The sequence below is a fragment of the Argiope bruennichi genome, chromosome 5, assembly GCF_947563725.1.
Source record: "Argiope bruennichi chromosome 5, qqArgBrue1.1, whole genome shotgun sequence".
Taxonomy (NCBI): Eukaryota; Metazoa; Arthropoda; class Arachnida; order Araneae; family Araneidae; genus Argiope; species Argiope bruennichi.
In genome coordinates, this window is record NC_079155.1 from 79,652,222 (window position 1) to 79,674,497 (window position 22,276).

The following is a 22,276-nucleotide window of genomic DNA, read 5'->3' on the forward strand; positions in this document are numbered from 1 at the left end:
AATTAACTTGGCCATCTTGGTTTAATCTAAAAATCGCATTGTACACCCGGAATGCAACCATATGAACGAAATTTCTATATTTTATATAATATAAGCTTTGCGACTTTGGTGTAATATGAAAATCCGGTAGTAACTCTATAAGCAGAAAACGCCCTATAATATTGAAACGGTATCTTCACACTATTGTTCGGTCTTGAAAGTTTAAAAATATATTGTGGATATATAATGTAATATCCTTTTCTAATAGGGAAAACTGGGGACTAAAAAAATGTAATGTACCTTCTAAAAGAAATATTCGATTTTTTACCATATACGATGAAGCTAAATTCAAAATCCGCCATATTGTAAAATAATACAAGACAGTCGAAAGAAGAGTTCTTTTCTACTTTCTATGACTCTGAAACCGTTTTCGGATAAAAGAATATCACAGTTTTCTTTGCTTCATTTTACTATTACGAAAGAAACTCTCAGCACTATTTCCTTCCAGCTGATATAAATTTAAGAATAACATGACTAAAATGAAACAGTTTTTAACATTCCAAAAATATATCCCACGTATGTTATAAGAAAAAAAAATTAGAGATTAACAATACTTATAAATAAAACCTCGTTCTTCTTTTGCATTTCATGCATGAAATATAAATAGAAGGTAAGTCGTCTTCGCTTTCATTTCAAAATTCAAGTAACATTTTACTTTTCAAATAAAACTACTTGAAAAGTTAGACTTTTAAAGCATTTCCTGCATCTTCCATGACTTGAATATATATTTTAAACTCGCAAATAATGGTTTTCTAGTAAGGGCTATTGTGTGCAGGAGAGGGTTTATTTTCGTACAACGGAAACATATTTTTCCGTCCTTTTTTATGACATGAAAGCAGCTTTTGAAAAATGAAATAGTCAGGTACCACCCGGTTATTTTGTAATCTGTCACTGTCATATCTAAAAAGCTATATTTGAAAAAAAAAAAAAGATTGCAAAGAATATTTGATATTTTATGACAAAAAATAAACTTCTCCTTCTGCCCACTTTTATTTGCCCAATTTTCATTTCTCTTTTAAATTAAAGAAGTCATAAAATCAAATTGGAGAAAACTCAGTTTAAACAGGCGTCCATGATCTCTTAACATAAATAAGACAAAGCAACACGACATTTCTTAAATAATTCTTATTCGTCTTCATTCATAATTAAGGACAACTTATTTCATTTTATTTTATTTTTTCTCACTAAATTTAATTTAAAGGTATAGAAAAAAATTGTTATTTTCCTTCTATAAACAATGAAAAACGCAAGGATAAGTAATTAAATGAAATGAATTGACCGAAATGCAATTGGAATTCAATTTTTCAGATTAAATGGGAGCAGGCATGATCTGGATAATTGAGGAAAAAATGATTGCCCCCTATAAATAAAAAACGAAATCTCGTATAAAGTATTAATTTTATGACTTCAAAAATGAAGTTATTTGTATTTTGTGTGGTTGCATATTGTACTAAAATATCACTCCTTGAAGTATACATCAATCAGTGGTTAGACTTAATGTAGGCGCGCCAAATTTGAGTTATTTTGGAATGACCTATTCTCGCCAAATTAAACCGTAAAAATATTTCCTTCCAACCCTAAAAGTCATTTATCAGTTCTGATATCAACCAAGATGGCAAGAAACTTTTTCGTAATTTTCGGTATGATTTATATGTATTTGATGAGAAACCATATGATAATCTCAAGTCTTTTTTTTTCAAGTTAAGTAATATTAACGTATCGTTTTAAAGCAACATTAGGGCTATTTTAGGACGGACCTCGTCATTTTAAACCGCGATCAGATGACAAGGACGATACCTGAGTTGGCACTCCCTCTCCAAACTTCCGCATTAGAAACAGGACGTTTGGCCCCGTGTACCAGGCCCGCTTACACGACGGTTCTTCGGTGGAATTGGGTCTCGAACCTGAAACCCTCCGGTTCCGAAGCAGAAACCTTACCACCAGACCACCGCGGACCAAAATCTTAAGTCTTATCTAGTCACTCATTTATGCATCCGAATTTATACGTTTTCTTTCAGTCAAGTCTCGCTCCTCTTACTGGTGAGTAAATGCAAATGGTTGCAATCAGGCTGTCACTATAAGTAGAAGATATCATTACCTCTTTAAATGAATTTAGAAATTTAACCCTTAAACTGTCATATCTTTAATTTTAGGTTGGAGGCCTTTTTAAATCTGAGCCTTTTCTTCAAACAAAATGTATTAAATATGCCCTATTGAAGTTAGTCATACTTTATTAAAATAAAATTATGGGTGAGAATTTAGAAAAGGGGGACCTATGTGTCCTATTAGTATTCTGGGTAAGATAATTATAATCAATGTTTTACGAATATTTATTTTTTAACATTGTTTTCACAAAATGCATATAAATTAATATCATATGTGGTAAAGTAAAATCCTAGTTTGCAAAGTGAATTTTGGCACTCGGTACATAATATTTGTTCTTTCATCCAAACAAATTCCACTGAGCTTTTAGGGGATTGAGATGTGCGAGGATAGAACCTGGGACCTTGTGGTTCGCAGTTCAGTAACATGACCAGGATACAAAAGCAATTGCTCGTGCAGCGTAGTTGTTAACTGGATTATAAGCTTTCACCACAGACTCTCCCTCCAATGAGTCGGAGGTGAGACGAACGATATGGCTGTTGAGTGGTGATGTATTAGCTGTTGATTCAAATGCGCCTGTACCCATTTGAGTAGCCCAAAGCGTTATGGCGAGCGTGTTTGGGTTGCTGCGTCAAGTGAGTCTGACGACTTTGGTTGTGGGTACATGGCAACATAACAGCTGTACGAAGGTTGAAGATTCATCGTCCGAGGTCATCAATTTAGGGGATTGAGATGTGTGAGGATAGAACCTGCGACCTTGTGGTTCGCAGTCCAGTAACATGACCAGGATACAAAAGCAATTGCTCGTGCAGCGTAGTTGTTAACTGGATTATAAGCTATTAACCACAAGCTCTTAACCAATGGGAAAATAATCAATTAGTTTTAGCGTTAGTAAAATCCCACTGATGCTTATATTCTATTTCTAGAGACGCATGTATTCTTGTGATAGCCTAAGGGTGATGAATTAATCTGAATTGGAATACAATGTTATTGATTTAATAGTTTTGTTACCTATAAGTAATTGATAAATATGCATTGAATCAATTAATATCCATGCGATATATGCAAGATTTGATCTTCGCTCATTTAAATCAAATTCTAGAGGCATTTTAGGAAGGAAACTGTGGACATTTGTGTGTTTTATTGTTAAACGCAATTACCTTCTCTATAAGACTACAACACATATCTCTATTCTTCTCTATATGACTATAACACTTGCATTGACTTCCATCGGGCACTATCCAAGGAAGAAAATTGAGTTAAAAATACCATTTCATGTTAACTAGCATGTTGAATTATTTTGTCCCTATGACTGTGACTGAATATGTATTATCTTCACTACGTACCAGGAGTTTTTTTTTCCTTTTCTTGATTGCAAAATGTATTTAGAAACTGAAATTATATCTTTTGAAATGGCTTTACAGCTGTGAAATTATAATATTGGTTTCAAAATAATCTAACATATAATAAATTATTCTTTAGATACTTCGCATTTCACCAACACATTTATTTTTTTCTCGTCTTTTTCTGAAATTTGCAATTTTATCAAGTATTTGACTTTTAGCTTATACTGTTAAAAATTCCGAACTATCAGTGAATTTTCATCATCTTAATTCGATGCTCTTTACATAGTAATTAACTATAAATTAAAAGGCCTAATCTTTAATTAATTATACATTACATTAAGGAGTTAAAATATTCACTACATTAATATGTAATAGATTTCTGAAAAATAAAAACATTGATCCAGGAAACTTAAATCACATAAAACATTTCATTTCCGTTATTGCTGTAGGAATTATAAGCTGTTGTGTCAAAGGCAAAATAAAGTGTAACATTATGCAAATTTTGGAAGCTTCCATAAATTTGCTAAAATCTTTTCTCTCCAATAAATATTTAAATGATTCTCTCATACAAATTCGGTAATTTAGTGATGCTAATGGAAGAATCCGCATCTTATCGTGTTAAATACTTCATCACGTGTTTGAAAAGGTTATGTGCATTATAAATGTACCTCATACAAAAAAAAATATCTAAACACTTTCTATGAACTTCGTATTCAAAATTAAACGAAGTTTGATAGAGCGCCTGTTAAAACATCATCAAAAAAATTATGGCGGAAGTTAATGTTCTATTTAGGCAATGATGTACGAAGATTATTCTTGGATTCTTAAAAAATGATTTGCTGCAATGGTGATTCTAAGCGCCTGTTTAAAAAATTTCAAATTGGTATGGTGAGCAGGTTCAGTGAGATCAATTAATTTTAAGCGTGAAGATTAACCAATCCGTTAAAAACACCCAAGTAATTTAGATTTTAGTTTCGCAAAATTTGTATTCTGAAACTTTTGGAAATTAAAATGGGTATGGAGCAAGAAAATCTTTATTCAAAATTGTTCATGGTAAAAAAAAAAAAAATATTATAGATTGAAAGTATGCTCTAAACTAATTTTGTTTTCATATAAACATGTATTAATGATGAATAAAGTTTATTTTATTTTAAAGAAATATTCTTTCATAGGTATGGGTATTTTGAATTTATTTTATAACTTCAAATTATAAAATAAATTTGCATCTCGTTTATCCTAGCATTTCGAAAATGAATAAAAAAGTGAAAACAGGCTTCTAACATTTTGGCGTTTTTATGTGTATTCATGATAAAATAAAAACGATGTATCATTTACATAACTTTAATTAAGTTGATGATGATTGAATATAAAATACAGCCTCACGATCATGATACTGTTGCTCTAGGGGAGTTATTCATGCATTAAAGTGTAGTGATCTCTTCTCACATCCACAACCCCAATAAAAAAAAAAAAAAAAAAAAAAAAAAAAAAAAAAAAAAAAACATCTCCTCAAGTTGGAAGGTAAAAGTAGATTCCTTTACATCTAAGTTACTATCTGGCAGCACAAATTGTTGATGTTAGAAATAGTCATTATTAAGTTTTGAAATCCCTTTTCAGCCACTAGCTTCTAAAATATTGGAGTTATCGAAAGACTTCAAATACAAAAGTTGTTCGTCTTGATGAGGCTCTAATTTAGCTAATTGGATTTAATTTTCTATCTTCAATATTAAGAAAGTCATAGCGAAATGAATTTTTCAACCTCCACCATTTCCACTCTCTTTGAGATAGATGGCCAATTTACGAATCGACTGGTATTTTTACATTTCTAACAATTATTCCAAGCGAAATCCAAACAAAATTACTCTAGTTATTCTCTTCAAAAGATAATAAGAACAAAACGTTATCCGCATGTTATATACCTTTTGAAAGAGTGTTGATTTTTGGTTCTAGGGACCATAATCAGTGAAGTAGGAAAGAAATTTTCCCGAAATCTTGTCATGAGAACCATTACAATATATAGTCTTACTATAGAAATCAGCTTAATAACAAAGTTCTATCATATAGAATATTGCCATGAAGGCTCCATTCTGTTTATTAGTCTCTCATTAAAAATAGGTTTATCAAATTTATATTCTATGAAGCACACTACAACATTATATTCCCAACGAGTGCTTAATTCTCAATGCCGTAACGAAAGAAAATAGCTCAGTTTAGAGATGCATTGAAACAATCAGAGCTACGCTTAACTGACTAAAGTATCAATAATTTTTCAATTTCATCAGAGAACTCATTAATAAGTTTTTCTTATTGCTTTCAAAGCTTCATTTCCTGTATTCAGGAAATCTTATTTCAGAGGTTTTTTAAAAGTCACATGTCAGATTTTTTTTTTTTCCTTTTCATGATTTTATGTTATTATTATATACATCGAATATTGCTCTTATTCTAGTATATATTTTATGAAATATTAATTTTGACTTTAAGATATTTTATAAGATGGATGTTTCATATTCCAGAATCACATTTAGAGTTCACAGAACGAAATATTTTGTTATACTTGAGTCAGTGAATGAATTTTTGTAAAATTTTAATATCTTAATTTTTATACAATCCCACTATTAGTTTGATAATAGCAAAATAATTTTGTAACACTAGCTGCGAACATTAAACGCATTAGCATTTATAATGAAAGAAAAACCCACACTTGCTACTAAAACTGTTAAAGCTGTGAAGCATCGAATTTCAATATTTTAAGTCACCTTAGACCACTTCAACTGCCCCTTAGAAGAAGTCATCCAATGAATGAAAGCTGCTTCCCTTATATAATGGATAATAAGACAAAAATAATGAAATTCAAAGTTCCATTATTCAATATCCATCATTATTTTTCTTTACTTTATTGCTAAAGAGTAGGTGAGTTGAAAATGATCGTGAGTCAGGATTATTTTATGGTTTTAAATGAGCAATTCTTGTGTGTGTGTGTGTGTGTGTGTGTGTGTGTGTGTGTGTGTGTGTGTGTGTGTGTGTATTATATTTACTATACAAGAAATAAATATACATTTATTTCTTGTATAACGAAAACGGTACTAACGATTTGGATAAAATTTAATATTTAGATAAGGTTTTGCTTTTTAAGCTTATCTATATAGTTGTATTTTCTGGAAAAAAAAAGGGATTTTTACACAATTTTTTTTTATAACTAGCTATTAGAATAAGTATATTCAACTTCCATTTCGAAGTACGTGCAGTGCAATATAGTGATCAGAACAACATGAATGACGTATGTTGCGGGTCCTGGGTTCGAGTCACCTTTTTGCTTTTTTTTTAATTATTTATTTATTTATGTAGTTAAATTTAATATTTTTGCCTTTTAAGTTTATCTATAAGTTATTTTCAGTGTCTTTCCTGAAGAAATGCGATTTTACACACATAACAATTTTTTTATAACTATTAGAGCCTTTTTCTATCTGCCCTCATGCTGACAACGTCAAATAGCGCCACCTCGGATCTCATTTCACCATGGCAAAACTGAGTGTAAACTCAAAAATATAAGTAATGACAGAGAAACTTTAAAATGAATACTATAATATAGCAGATTGTTTTGATAATATATTAAGCTAAGTGCATTCATTATTTTTTTTATTTAAATAACTAGTTCATATATAGGTAAGATTTAAAAATACTCGCATGTAATCAATATGTGATTCATATCTAAATATTTCCTCCAAAAAAACAAGATTTTATATATATATAAAAAAAAATGCCGAGCTAAGCTCGGTCTTCCAAATACTTTTTACTTAACATAAATAATTGAACGAAAGAGTTTCATAAAAATTTAGATTACTCAAATAACATAAAAACAATTCATCGAATATCTCCACGCTGACGCATATGGTGCTTTCTAACGATTTATAGCTAGCTTTTGGACCACAAATTAGAGTCGTTCTTCTATTAAATCCTACATTGTGGCACATCAGGCAATCCATTAACACCTCGAAACGATAATTGAGATCTCGGAAACCAGAACATTATTTAAACACGAACCGTGCTTCCCTTTAAGTCATTTCCCTGTCCTTAGAATACCCTTGACAATCTAACATCCTTCCTCCAATAGTTCGAAGAGCGGTTGAATGTTTACAAATTACCTCTTCGTATTGAAACTGATGGGAATCGGTAAAGCATGAAGTTAAAGCCTCAATATCTAGGTTATAAGTCAAGAGCTAGATGAATTTGGAGCTGTCCAGTGCAGAAGCAGATACCATACATTAAGAAGGCTGTTCTTCGATTCCGTGCTCCAAGCCAGACATGAAATGAACATTTATAAACTCGTGTCTTGGAGACGAGAATTGGAAGTTTCATGCCAAATAAATGGATTCGCCGTTTCCGAAGCGATTTGTCTGCGTCTTTAGAAGGCTGATTAAGTTCCTGCGCTAAAATGTTTCCATTTCTTATGTAATAGGTGCGGGTGAATTTGAAATTTGGTTGTTAAAATAATGTGCAGTTATTTTAAGGTAAAATATGCGTCTGGGTTTCGGAATTCTGCAAATAGTTTCCATTCAGAATTTTTCTTGGTTGTTTCTGTTGAGAATTAGTTGGTAAAAAGTTTCTGAATGTATGTCTTTCAAACTGATTTCTATTCGATTTTCTATATTTATCCCCGATAAAGACGTGCCTTGATTTTTTTTTTCAAAATGTCTTGATGCTGTTAACAAGAGACAAAAAAAGTAGATTTATTTCCTTCTACTTTGTTAACTATGATTAACTTTTCATCTATACATTGGGAAATATAATACAGAAAGAAGAAATTGGATTGACATCTAGACTATAAAACCAAATGTAATGGATATTTTGATACAAGAATATATAAATTATAAATGTGTTGTAAGAAATATTTTTTTTAAGATAAAGCGCTATGTGGTTATAATAAGAGACAGTCTTAGAATCGAATTACCACTGATAAATGTATGAACGAAACTCTTATAGTCCTTTCGCTGTTTTTAAGTAAGTAGCAAAATATTATCATAAGAAATTTGAGTGGCTAAAATTTGCCACATTTCTTTGAAACATAAGGTAAAAGTAGGAGAATATCTTGTTGTCAAATTGTTGATTAGTTTGGATCACAAACAATTGTTTGAAAATCGTTTAAATTTTGACTATTTAAAAATCGATGTGGAGATCGTTTTGAAAGAAAAGAATAGCCCAAAATGTAGTTATAATCAGTAATAATCTTCACAAACTGAAAGAATAGTATAAAAAAGCATAAATAAATAAATAATTGCAAAATATGGCATTTGGTTTGGGAAACCAGCTGTCAAATATAAACACCAATTCCTTAATTTGGACAAAAAATGCAATGCTTTTAGCCATTTCCCCCCACTTTAATGTGTACTTCCTAATAAGTTAATTACATAATATTGAAGATAAATGAAGTACAAAATTATTTTACTACAGTTCAAATTCTTTATTAGCTCCATAAATAATGATTTTATTATTTGCAAAGAACACACACACACACACACACATATATATATATAAAGTGGTGGCCAAAACTGTGGATACTTTTGAAAAATTTTATGTTTTCTTTGACTCATAGAAAATGTAAAGTTTAACAAAATCCAAACTCTTATACATCATTTTAAAGAGAATTTTAAGTTGATTTCAATACGGAAAGCAAAATTCAAATATTTGCAAAACAAAAAAGTTGAGTAACAATAATTATCGAGGTACAGTAGATGCTGATGACTGCAGTGAGTTAGTTATCAGTTCTTAGTAGAATAGTCTTTATTTTTTATTACAGCTTCACACTGATGTTTCATTGAGCTGATGAGAGTTTTAAACTCTTCCTTCGTTGTTGCATGATGCCAGGAAACAATTATACCCTCAATTAATTTCTTTTATTTGATGAACGCTTCATATATACAAAAGTATTCAAACGGTGCCCTAAGTTCTCAATAATTTTGATGCCAGGACTGTTTACTGGCCATGATAATAATTCAGTGCTCTTTATACTAAACCACTCTGTCGATATTTTTGCTGTATGGCAAGGAGCGGAATCCTACTGAAAAATAAATGATGTATTGTTGGGAAAGAAATCACTGATGGAATGCGTAAGTTTTGGCTCTAGAATAGTGTCAATGTAATTTTCTTGCATTTAATATCCCATCGATAACATGAAGGAGATAAATACCGTCTGCTGATATGCGTGACCAAATCATGACACTAACTTGAGTTCTACATAGTTTCCTGAATACAGTCAAGATGTAGCACTTCACCTTACATATTTTCGCCATCACTACCGAATAACAATATCTTTGTTTCCTCACTCCGTATAACTTGTGAACACTGGTCATTTGTCCATTTAATGCATTTATTTGCCCACTGTAATATTTTTATACGTTGCTGTAAATTGATATAAGGATTTTTTCGTTGAGTTCTACCTCTTAGTCCAACATCTAATAATCTTCTCCTGATTTTTCTTGAACTGACATAAATGTCAGCATCATTCAATTGACTTCTGAAGACATTCTTCTATCTTGGAGACATAGTTTTTTTTTTATTTTTCCGTCATAAACAAATGGTGACTTTTTTTACTTTTTTTTTTTTTTTAAATTTGTGTTCTGATATCGTAAACAAAACTTTCGGACTCCAGATGTAGTCACTGAACCACTCACCTGTCTTGGAGTTTCTGCATAGGGAAGACCACATTCATGTAACACAATAATCTTAGTTCTCTTTCTAGTTGTCCAATCTATTCTTTTATTTGATATCATCGCTTCTTGACTAAATATTAGACATATTTACAAAAATACCAAATGCATATTAAAAAATTTAACAAAAATTATTTTCATTGCAATTTGATTACATAAAAAACCGTCTTCCTTCTACAGAAAAAAAGCGCAATAATGACTTTTTCCAACTTTAAACATGATATCAGCTTCTGCCAGCAATTATTAACATATGAGTGGTTCCCAGAACAAGAATACTGATTTGTCAGGAAAGTTAAAAATTACAATCCCCTTCATCAACGTCTTTATTATTCAGATTAAAGTCAGAATAACTTTTTTGTATAGCAAATATTTGAATTTTTTTTGTATTGAAATTAGCATGTAATTCTCTTTAAAATGATATGTAAGAGTTCATATTTTGTGAAATATAACATTTTCTAAAAGCATGCAAAAATTAGAAAACATAACGATTTTCAAAAGTGTCCACAATTTTGGCCACCAATGTATATTATATAAAAGATGTTTATTTGAACTAATCAAATGTACTCTAACATACATATTTAGTAGAAATTAATGAGAATAAAACACGTCGAAAAAATGTAACACTGCAAAAAGCGTTATAGGAAATGAAAGTGATTTATGGATACCTGCGATAAGTTTCAAATATAAATCCCAAAAATTATATTGTTTTGTTAAAATTAATTCATTTAATTTTTTAATTGGACTAATCTAGCCAATTTTCTGAAGCGTACTCTATATTGAATTACTTATCTTACTGAAATTTTAAAAAAATACATTCGACACATTTTAAATAAATATATGCTTTGAATTTAATAATATTTTATAGTACTACATCGCATTTTTGTTTCTCTTCAAAAAACTTTATACCTAGCTTATTCGGTTTTTTTTTCGTGTTCTCTATAGTTGCAGTATTATATTGTTGTCCTTTATTCAAATATCTTATTTAGAAACTCCAACGAATTCCGCATGGTTAGTAACTTTTTGTATATTTTGAGAGAACCTAAAAAATATTAAGAGACCTGGAGTCTCTTAAAAGATCTGCTTTTCAAATCAAAATTATAAAAAACAACCATTCAAGAAGAATGCTGAAATCAATTCAAATATTTAGTTAGATACTTAGTTTTAGATATTAACGAGAAAATAATTTTTAATTTCGGAATTTTATAATCTTTATAGCTCAAGTATTTTTAAAAAATGCTGCTTATTTATTTAATATTTTCTTTAAATTAAAACATTGTTTAATATGTAAATTTAATAGAATCTTTTATCTATATAAATGAAGTTTTGACTGGATTTATATTTTAGAGAAATGTTTTAAATGTTATCTCCAAAAAAAAGTAATAAAATTCCTTTTTATTCCTAATCTTAGGAATTATTAATTCAAGAAGTTATTTTTGAGAAATGACTAGAAAAATACAAAACTTAATAAGTGAAAGCAAATTTTAATGATTAGAAATATTAGAAAAGGAGGAATGTCTGACATGAATAAATGGTTTCTTTCAAAGCAATTTTTCATAAGCTTAAAGCCAATTTATATCTTCATTTATTGAGGAAAAAGGACAAAACTCAAATAAAGCTCAAAAACAATTTTCGTTCTCGAACTTTAAGAATTAAATGAGGATTAACTAATCATTCATATTTTTACTGCTTAAATATTTTGTCTGAAATTTTTAACGAGCTCATTAAACAAGAAAAACTCTTAAAATAACTGAAAATGAAAAGTTTCTTTTTAAAATATCTGAACAGAAAATTAAGTAGGGAAAAAATTTGTGACATTCTATTTAGGAAATAATCTATTCAGAAAGAAGCTTAGTAAAAATACAATATTGATATTATATTTTGATTGATATTATGATTCATTTTCGATCAAAATTTTGACTATGCTAATATTTTGATAAAAATGTTTTAAACTATTATTCTGCATATAGTTTCTCTGTAGAATTTTTAAACAGATATTAAAATTTTTTCGAAACAAAAGCATGTCTTAAGTTGCTGTTTATTTTTCTAGGTAAAAATATCACTCAAAAAGTAGCGATAAATGCTGACGTGATTTTACACACGTTTGTATGTGATTCAAAATAATTGCGTGTATATAAGTGAACAGGATTGTAATGCATTCTGTATATAACTGTAGTTCTTAAAATAAAATTTTAAAATAATGTTTAAATGCATTTTCTTCACATATAATTTAGAAACCAGAATATGAATGCACTCTGCATTTAAGTTCCGTTCTTAACTAAAATCGCAGAGTAGAATTTAAATGTATTTTCTTCAGTTACAAAGAAGAGAGCAGAATTTAAAAATACTTTATTAACCAATTTTCAGGCAAAATCGCAGATTGGAATTTAAAACCACAGAGTCGAATTCTGAAGCTCTTATGTCCTTTTAATCCATATTCGACATTTTATTAATTTTTCATCAAAATTCTAAAGTAGAATTCTAAAGCATTTGATATTGTTCTATAATATAAAGCTAAAGCATTGTGAAACAGGAATTGCCACTGGAGACGAAATAATTTATTTTTTCAAAAAGTTCCCCTAAGTGCAGTAAATGGATGTTAAGAAATTGTTTTGGAAATCATTGAGCTTGAACAATTTCAATTATTTCTTAATTGAATATTTTTTAAAGTTTGTTTCTTACATATTGGAATAAATATCGTCTTTATATGGGAATAGATCAAAACAAAATAGAAAATCAAATAATTTATTTTATAAATGGAATAATTTATTTTTTAAATCGTTTGCAAACACATAAATTTAGAATAAAAGGAAGAGTGGGGATATCAATATATAGTAAACAATCATTACTTATCTCCCTCATAATTTTTATTGCATCTTATCCTTGATTTATTTTAATTTAAAACAGATCATTGTCTTTCTTTGCACAATCTTGCTTTATTTTTGGGCCTAGACATAAATATACCTGCCTTATGCATATTAAATCTATTCAATGTTGATCGTCCTCCCACTGGTGAGACGTGGAATCTTAAAAAGATGTGGGCAGCTGAGATGCCCTCCTCGTCATCGGATATGGGATGAAAACGATCCCCCTTTCAGAATAACCTTTGTGTAACTTCAAAACGGGATATTAACTCATCTATAGTTCTACTTATACGTGTCTTATTTTAATTTTATAATAAATATTTATTTTTAATTATATCTGGTAAAAATGAACAGATTAGAATAAAGCATAGATTTTAATTCTTTTTGTGACAAAATAACTCAATGAATCCAATGTTTCCAATTCCATGACTCAAAGAAATCATGGCAAATTAAAAGCTGCTTAACTGACTAACGACTGAAGGAAACAAGACGGATCCTAAGATAGATTCATTTAATAACCATACATTCTCTTGTACCTTTCATAGATTATCTATATTCGTAGACAGTAAAGTAGAAATTTATATACCGGTAAACTTTTTTTTTAACATAAATATCTTTCTCCTTCCAGCTTGCCAACAGGTGAATTCTGGGGTGAGTGCTATCTTCGGTCCCCAGAATCCGTTACTGGGTAGTCACATCCAGAGTCTGTGTGACGCACTGGACATCCCCCATATCGAGGCCAGACTGGACGTCGAATCAGAAGAGAAGGAGTTCTCCATCAACCTGTATCCTAGCCCTTGGATGTTGGGCAGAGCTATTCGAGATCTCACCAAGTACCTCAATTGGACGAAAGTGGCCATTATCTATGAGGATGATGCAGGTAAATGAAATTGAATTATTTTAACATTCATCAATTCTTTTGCATCTCATTCCCATTTCATCAGTGGTAAGATGGTAGAATCAAATAATTCCCTACCAAAGAGGTATTAACTAAATTTTTTTTTCATCTGAGGAAAATCCAACTGTAAATATATAACCAAATTTTTGGAAAATGGTTCTACCAAAGAAATTGTGAGATATAAAGATGATTAAACTATTGAAATTACTAACAAATAAAAAAATGGCTTAGAAGAAGCAAATCACAGAATTTGCACCATTAAATCATAAGAAAATAAGTAAAGAAAATAGAATCTTTGTAGAAATTTATCTAGAAAAATATGTGTTAAATGCATGAACAAGAAGCTATTTAAAGGCAATGCTCTGTAATACATTGCAGGAAGAATGGCAGTGAACTAAGCATCCGATTTTAATTTTAGTTCTGAGGTATAAACTTAATCATTCAATTGTAATAGCAACTAACTTTTTTTCACAATGGATTATTAACTGATCTAATAAACCAACTTATTTTTTATTTTTGTTTGTTTAAAAAGTGTCTTCATAAGCTTCACTTTTATATTTATTTCACTATATTTATTCATTCATATTTATTCACTATATATTATATTTATATATTCGTTTCATGACTGCTCACTCTAAAGGATATGCAGTCTTCCATTTCATGTCCCAGGATCTTAAATCAGGAAAGAGTTCAAGTACTTTCGCAATGAGAGGACAGACTCTAGTATTATATGGATAGGACAAATGTCATATGTTATCCTTGGCCGCATTCTTGTCCTCTTTTCTACTTAGGATCAACTGCATTCAAAGACGTGATTCACTTTTGAACGGTATTTTCAAGTTTGGAAATATAAGGCTTTTAAAGACTATATAATCCCTAAACGTAAATTACCGAAAGGTATTTCTTATATTTTTTTCGCCTTTAAATATTTCAATAGTAGAACGTCATTGCAAGATTATCAAAACAAATATATTTTTATGTCCCTAAATAAGATGAAATGCTTTCTTATTTGTAAAATATTCCTCTAGAAAAGACAAAATTTTCAAAATCGTTTCGTAATTTTCGCAATCCAAGCAATTTTTCGCAGTCCACAGAATAATATTTTAAAAGCAATACAACGGAAGATATTTTTTTGATGTCATAAAATTCAGGTGGTGTTCTAAAACAACTTAAGTGATTGTTCATTAGCAACACTATATTACATCCCCCACATTATTAAATTCGATATTGTTTATTTGTATTATTTCCGAGTTTATTTGGCGAATTTCAGATTACTTCAAGATCGCCAGACGGAAGATGGCGTGATAGTTGGCGAATTTTGTTGACGACGATTTGCATTTTTTTATTGATTTATAGCAAGAGGGATTTAAATATAAACAAATACCTCAAATTCAATGTCATTTGAATCCTAGAGTAAACTCCTGGGCTTGAATATTGATCAAATCCCTTGCCAAAGGGGACAACTAGCCCGAATATAAAAATCAACAGAAACTATATGCCTAATTAATAATGGAATTCAGTATTAATCTCAAAGGGTATTATTTCCTTTACATATAATACTTGTTTACATTTAAAAATTAAGCACTTTCCAATTAGTTTGGCATTTTTAAAAACCGAAAGTTTCAGATATGTAGAATGCAGATAATGGATTTAATCTCTTTCCTAGTTTTCAATTCTACGTAGATAATTTAATAATTCTAAAAATGTATTATACTCCATGTAAGCACTTCAAGTTGTTAATGACTAAAGTATCAAAGTAGTATGGATGGATATTAGAAATGCATTTCACAGAAAACACTCCATTTGCCACTAGATCTTCTCTAATTAAGGATGTTTGTTCTCAGACGGTCCACTTAATCTTCTGCGCTTTGATCATTAACCGTATTAAGCAAATTCCTCTTTCACAAACACTTATTAATTAGTATTATTCTGTTATTGAGACGCAAAATTTCACAATGTAAGTAGATATAATTTGAATTAAATAGTATTTCTTTTTATGAAAATATCCTTTGTGGCATTTTATAGAGAAGAGTTTGAAAATGCTGTTCTTAAAACCATGATGTAATATCTTCCGTCTAGAATTGTGTTTATTGCTTATTTTCATAAACAAGGATAAAATATATTTGGTTCTTTGTAAAGTACTAGAATTAAAGTACTTTGTAAATTTTACTAGATTATTTTATACTGATATGAAATATATTTATACTTTCGTTTCAAAAACGAAATTATTTGCTACAATCTATTTTAATCTAACTTAAATTCTATCTAGTAATATAAAGGAAGAGAGACACATGTAGAACGACATTTGCATTTAGTAAATAGCTTATAAGTGATCATATCGATTTAAAAAAAGTTTAGTTGCTAAATTGTTCTATAAGCTGTTTAATGTCCCAGATGTTTTTTTGTAATTTAGGAAAAAGCATCAATACTAAAATAACACGTTTTTTAAATACAAAACTTCCAAATAATTAGATGGATGAAGATTATGGAATACTTAAAAATCCTTTATAAGAATAGAGAAAGAAATGAAAGCATAAAAAAAAACTATTTTATGAGTAGAAAAATAATACATTATAATATAATGCCTCAACTGAAGAAATATTTATTATGGAAAAAATTTGTGAAACTTAAATGACACGTTATACAGAGTACAGAAAAAGTATAAAAAATGCCGTTTAAAATGGCTAACACATCCTGAGCGAGATTATTATTTATATAATAAATATTTCATCTTCACTTCATTTATGATGTTTTCAACACGGGATTGCTTGCATCAGGACTCTGAGGCATATTGCAAAATTCGATTTTTCATCTGAAAAACTCTAGTTTCATAATAGCAGCATTCAATGTAATTTTCAGCTGACCACAAGCATTTCGGTAGTTAATCCCATTTTGTTATCCCTCTGAAGTCCGATATATGCGCTTGTTTTCAAGTATTGGCTTATTTAGAAGGTCAAAATTAATAATAGTTTTAATTTAAGCATTGCATTTTTTTAAAAATTTTTAAAACACAATAAGGCTTAAAACGTTTTTATCAGACTATCACGAGTAAAATATTTAAATGTGGATTTTTAAATGTGACATTCACGAGAAAAATATTCTTTTGTATTTAATATGTTATGTTTTAATTTTCGTGAAAACTGAATATATAAAATAAAGAATTTGTATATTAAAAACAAACGAATTTAATGCCAAAATTAGATACAAAACAAATAATATAACATACAAATAGTAATTCAATTGTCTTTACAGTGGAATAACTATTTTTAACTTTATATATATATATTAGTTGTATTACTATATATGTATTGTGCTTGATATGAAAAGAGTTCTGTGTTCATCCGCAACCCGATACGAGTCCTAATAAGTGCAAGGAATGCACATCTTCACCGGATAGCCGGCTAAAAGAATTTTCTTATAAAAACTCTTCATGGATGTTTAGAGTTTTTATTTCAATGTGGTAATTGTGTCAGGTTCACGTTCAGTTCTGTATGAACTGTAAATACCTTTACTTGACTTTTTTCTTGAAAATATATTGACTGTTTTTCAGGTGTTTCTTTCAGGAGAAAAATAAAACGAAATTCTATCCTGTATTTGTCACTCTGCTACTTTTCGATGTTTAGAATCTATTTTATTTTTTATAAAAGACGCATAAGGCGAAGCCTGGCTGGATCGTAAATGAAAATAAACATCAAAATTCACACTATTAGCAAACCTTAATATCAATAACAAATAAATCAAAATTGAATGTATGAATAAGCAGGAGAAAATGACGAATCGAAACTTAAACTTTTCAAAAAGCACAAAGATTCTCATAACAAAGACGTGACTACAAATACAATAGCACTAAGTACAAAACCAAAGTAATCCCGACTCGGAAGGAAACATTTTGCATTTTTTCTCACTAATTTACAGTCCTTGACAAAGAATAAACTGATCGATTCCATATTTGTTTTCCTCTTTCGTATGATTTTTCACAATGTGATCACAACTATGACCTCAAAATTTTTCATGCAACTTATCGTATACCTTCTTTTAAATTTCCTCTTGCATCACTAAAATATCAATTTATTGAGGTAGATATTTCTAGAGAATTCGGATATCATATTAAAATATCTGCTGATAACGGGATATTATCTAAATCAATGAATTCAGATAGGAAAGTTGGGAATTACTTATTAACAATGGACACTTATTTTATTGCCAGGCGAATCAGCAAAATCCCTAACTTCTCGAACATGAATAGTTAATAATAATAGTTTAGAGCATTAATAGTATGGTTGATACATTTTTCTGAAGCCAAATTGCAGCCTCATTGCAAAAAACCTTGCAATCGTTTTAGACTAACAAGTTGAAAGTTACTGAATAAGAAGGAAAGATTTCATTTTACCGCCAGAAGAATCAACATAATTTCTTTACTCTTGAATATTGGTAGTCTTTCGGTGAGTTAGCAAATTTTTCTGTAGCTTAATTGCCAAGGAAGATGATTGATCTGTGGTAAAGATTTGAGACAATTATCATGTCTTGATTTTTTAATGATTACTCATATTACTCTTGCTAAACCATTTATGTTTTAAACTTCCTCAAGTTGTTGTGACAAGAAAGTTTGGAGAAAAAGCAGTTATCTCAGGTACTGTAATAGTCACTTAACTGATTTACAAAATTCTGAAGTATATTATCAATAATCTGTTTGTAAATTAAAATAGAAAATTTGCCTATGGGAAAAGGGATATCATGCAATGCTTGATTATTTTGGACTTTTCTTTAAAAAAATAGTCCAGAGTTAGTCTAAATGCTACTTTTCTCATTATATCATTTTATGCAGCAGACACATTCTTCGAACTGTTTACTCTAAAACATTTGACTGTGTGGAAGTCATCATAAATTGGATTGCATCACAGAAAAACTTTCTAGAAAGTATAATTAAAATTGCTGCCAAAATTATACATAACAGATATTAGTTTTATTTACAATATTTTTTGGAGATAATCTGAAATTATTTCTCATAACTAGTGTGTACAGTCTTTCTAAAAAGAATGAAAATTATTCAAATCAATCAAGTAACAGTGGAATCATTGAAATTCATAGACGAAATCTTTGTTCGAGTAAACCAATCATCCATTGGTTTGTTCATTACCTGTTTATACATCATTTTTGAAATAATGTGAGCAGTAATTTACAAATCGAAATATTTTTAAAGTTGAATATTAAAGGTTTTTACTAAAATTACTCATTTTACTATCCTTTTTTATTTTTGTATTTGCAGTGCCAAATTAAACAGTGTAACGTATTAACATTTAATTATTTATAAATCGTATATTACTAATTATCTTAATGCGTTAAGATAGCACTATACAACACGAACTCAGACAAGAGGAATCAAATTAAATAACATCTGATTCCCAGCTAATGTAACTTCCATATTTAATTTAGTTATAGCATTATTGTATTACGTTATTTTATTTGATGGTGAAATGTAAATGGCACTTATGATATTTTCCTCTTATAGCTAAAATTTCAACAAAGACAAAGATAAAAACTTATTTCAAACTATCGGAACACTATATTTGAGCTTTATCTTAACGATGATACATCAACAATAAAATTTTTGTTCTGAACAGAATTATTTTCTTGCATCTTATTTTGTCTGAAAGAGAAATTAATTCTGTTTATTTTACAATTATTCATTATTTCTATAACCTTTCTATTAAATAAAGTACTACAAAGTTTAAAAGTCCCAATTATCATTAAACAATAAAATAATCCTCTGAATGAAAATTAATTGATAACTGTGGTATAAAATCTTTTTCTAAACAAAGCCTATTATTAATTTAATTAAAAGCTAACATTTCCTTTTGACCTTAATAGAAATTAGATCTCAATATTTAAAATAAAAATATTTAGATTTTTTTTAATTGAATATGTTTTTAATTACATCTTTTTATATTTTTTTTGTTCAGTAATTAAAATTTCACTACATTTCTTTTAACAATGCGATGCATGTATTGGTAAAATTATAAGGCAATTTACGTGAAATTTTTACTAATTATTAGGTACTATTTCCTTAAAGCAGTATATTAGTTCAGTTATCTTCATTTAAGTACAAATTCCAAAGTGAATCACTTAACATTTTAGATTTAAATTTAGCTTCTGACAAGGGGTATTCTTCGATTAACCAATTATGTTTCTTTTTCTGAAATTCAATGCATTCTTATTGTTTTATCTTGTTTTTCTCATTATCACTAAAACTAAACCCCACACCTACAGTAATGCAATAAAACAGATAAATATGACTATTTACAGATGCATTAAAGCATAAACAAATCAACGCAGCTAAGCATGGAGCTGAATTTGAAGCATCAATAGTACATCCAATGCACGGAGGATGTAAGAAGTTCATGAGAACTCGCATTATAAATGTTGATTATAACATTTGTGATCACTATTTTCATTGTTTCTGAAATAAAGTGGAAAAAATTAATCTATATATTTCAGTATTAAAACCAGAGAAAAAAAAACATTATTTCTTCATTCGTTTATAGAAATGAAATAAATGTTTGTTTAATTTTTCTTCTACATCAGTTTTGTTGTTATGTATAAAGGTTTTCTACTGATAATTAAATTTTTCAAAGGAATTCCATATTTTTCAAGTTTCAATTAGAAATAGCAAAACAGAATTTCAAAAAAAAGGTCAACTTTTGCCTCTTAATTTTTAATTAAATCTAATTAATGTAAAGTTACTCATTAACGCCTGCAGAGGGAGTTCATTTTAAGATTAAGCTTTCTCCTAAAAACGCAATAAGCAAAAAGTAAAGATTCGGAACTAAATAAAAATAAAATGCATTTTTTTCTTTTAAAATGTAAAATTCTTTGGTGTAAATAAGCTATTTTTCACTTCATAATGGGACTCAGAATACTTTAAAGTACTTCAGGAAGTAATTTTTTTTGTTTTTAATTTCGAATGTAAGAAAATTGAATTAGTATAAGAATGCTTTTAATTAACAAAGGATTATTCAATCCTAAAAAATAATGACTTTCTTTTAAAATACGAGAGAAAATGAGAAACTGTTGACTTGATACTTTTTTTCTTTATTGTTAATGTTTTTATTTTCATATGAAAGAATTTATAAACAAAATAGAACTTTTAAACTGCCATTAGAAAAAATCTTATAAATATAAATGGAATTAAACTTTAATCCACCTTTTTATCTTCAAAAAATAAATAAAGACAATATTAAAAATAAATAAGGTATTAAATATGCTAATGTCAAAAATATCGGTAATTTTATTTACCATTATATAACAAAATTTCATTCTTCTTTCAGTAAACAGCAGTTACTTAATGCCTTTCCTTTTTAAAGCATAACAAGACAAAAATATTCAGTTAAGGGAAAAAAAGTCGTTCAACTATTAAAAATAATCGTTTCTTAAAAAAAAAAAAAAAAAAAAAAAAAACCATTTCATTCTTCAGGGAATCCATTAAACATTTATATTCTGCCTCAAAAAGGAATTGGATGCATTTTTCAAAGAATGTGTGTAAAATTACGTTTAATTTGAAACCTTTTTTTACCCATTACGAGTTCTCAGATTATTTTTTATTTTTAGTGAGAAAGAAAAAAAGCACGTTTAAAACATATAATTAGACATTTTTTATTTTTCATTTTTATTATACGGACATTTTAGAATGTAAGGTATTGCTTAATAGTAAACACCGTTAAAAATTTCCCATTTTCATAAATAGTTCTGATACATTCTTAAGCATTGTAATAATAAGTCCATCTCTTAAATGATCAAAGTTACGATTATAAATAATTTCTCCTTTACTAAAATTAGGATCTTTTCAGTCTCAGTCACAATTTCTTAGTTTCTTTAAAGGATGAATCTTTCGCTGTGAAATAAATATCATGACATTTTGTTGGTTACACTGATTAATGAATAAAAAATTGTTTTATAATCATTTAATAGCTGATGATGAAAAACATCAAGAAATAATTTTTATGTTTCTTTGTAGACATAATTGAATCCATTGGAAACTTTTTAAACATACTGAAACATGAGAAAAAAACTCAATTCGATTCGTAATGCTGTACATTCTAAGGCAACCAACATAGGAAACTGCATTTAAAATTTAATATAAATAAATAATCATCTGCACATCCAAAAATGGTGTAAAATAACAAATGCTTAATTTGTTCTCAAAGTATACAAAAAAAATAATGTATTTCTTACTATAAGTACTCAATTTTAAAATTTAATTAAAGTTTCTAATATTATGTACCATGTTAAAAAAAGCTTTGGAATTATTACTTTAAATAAATCCATTTT

At 28.7% G+C, this 22,276-nt stretch overlaps 1 protein-coding gene across 5 annotated transcripts in view; it reads left to right on the forward strand.

Annotated features, from left to right (window-relative positions):
* The window catches only part of LOC129969347 (glutamate receptor ionotropic, kainate 2-like), a 417,754-nt gene that overhangs the window by 292,577 nt on the left and 102,901 nt on the right, over nucleotides 1-22,276 (forward strand). For all 5 annotated transcript variants that reach the window (XM_056083886.1, XM_056083889.1, XM_056083885.1 and 2 more), the window contains exon 3: nucleotides 13,682-13,933. In XM_056083886.1, coding sequence (XP_055939861.1) covers nucleotides 13,682-13,933 — 252 coding nt within the window. The remainder of the gene's footprint in view (nucleotides 1-13,681; nucleotides 13,934-22,276) is intronic.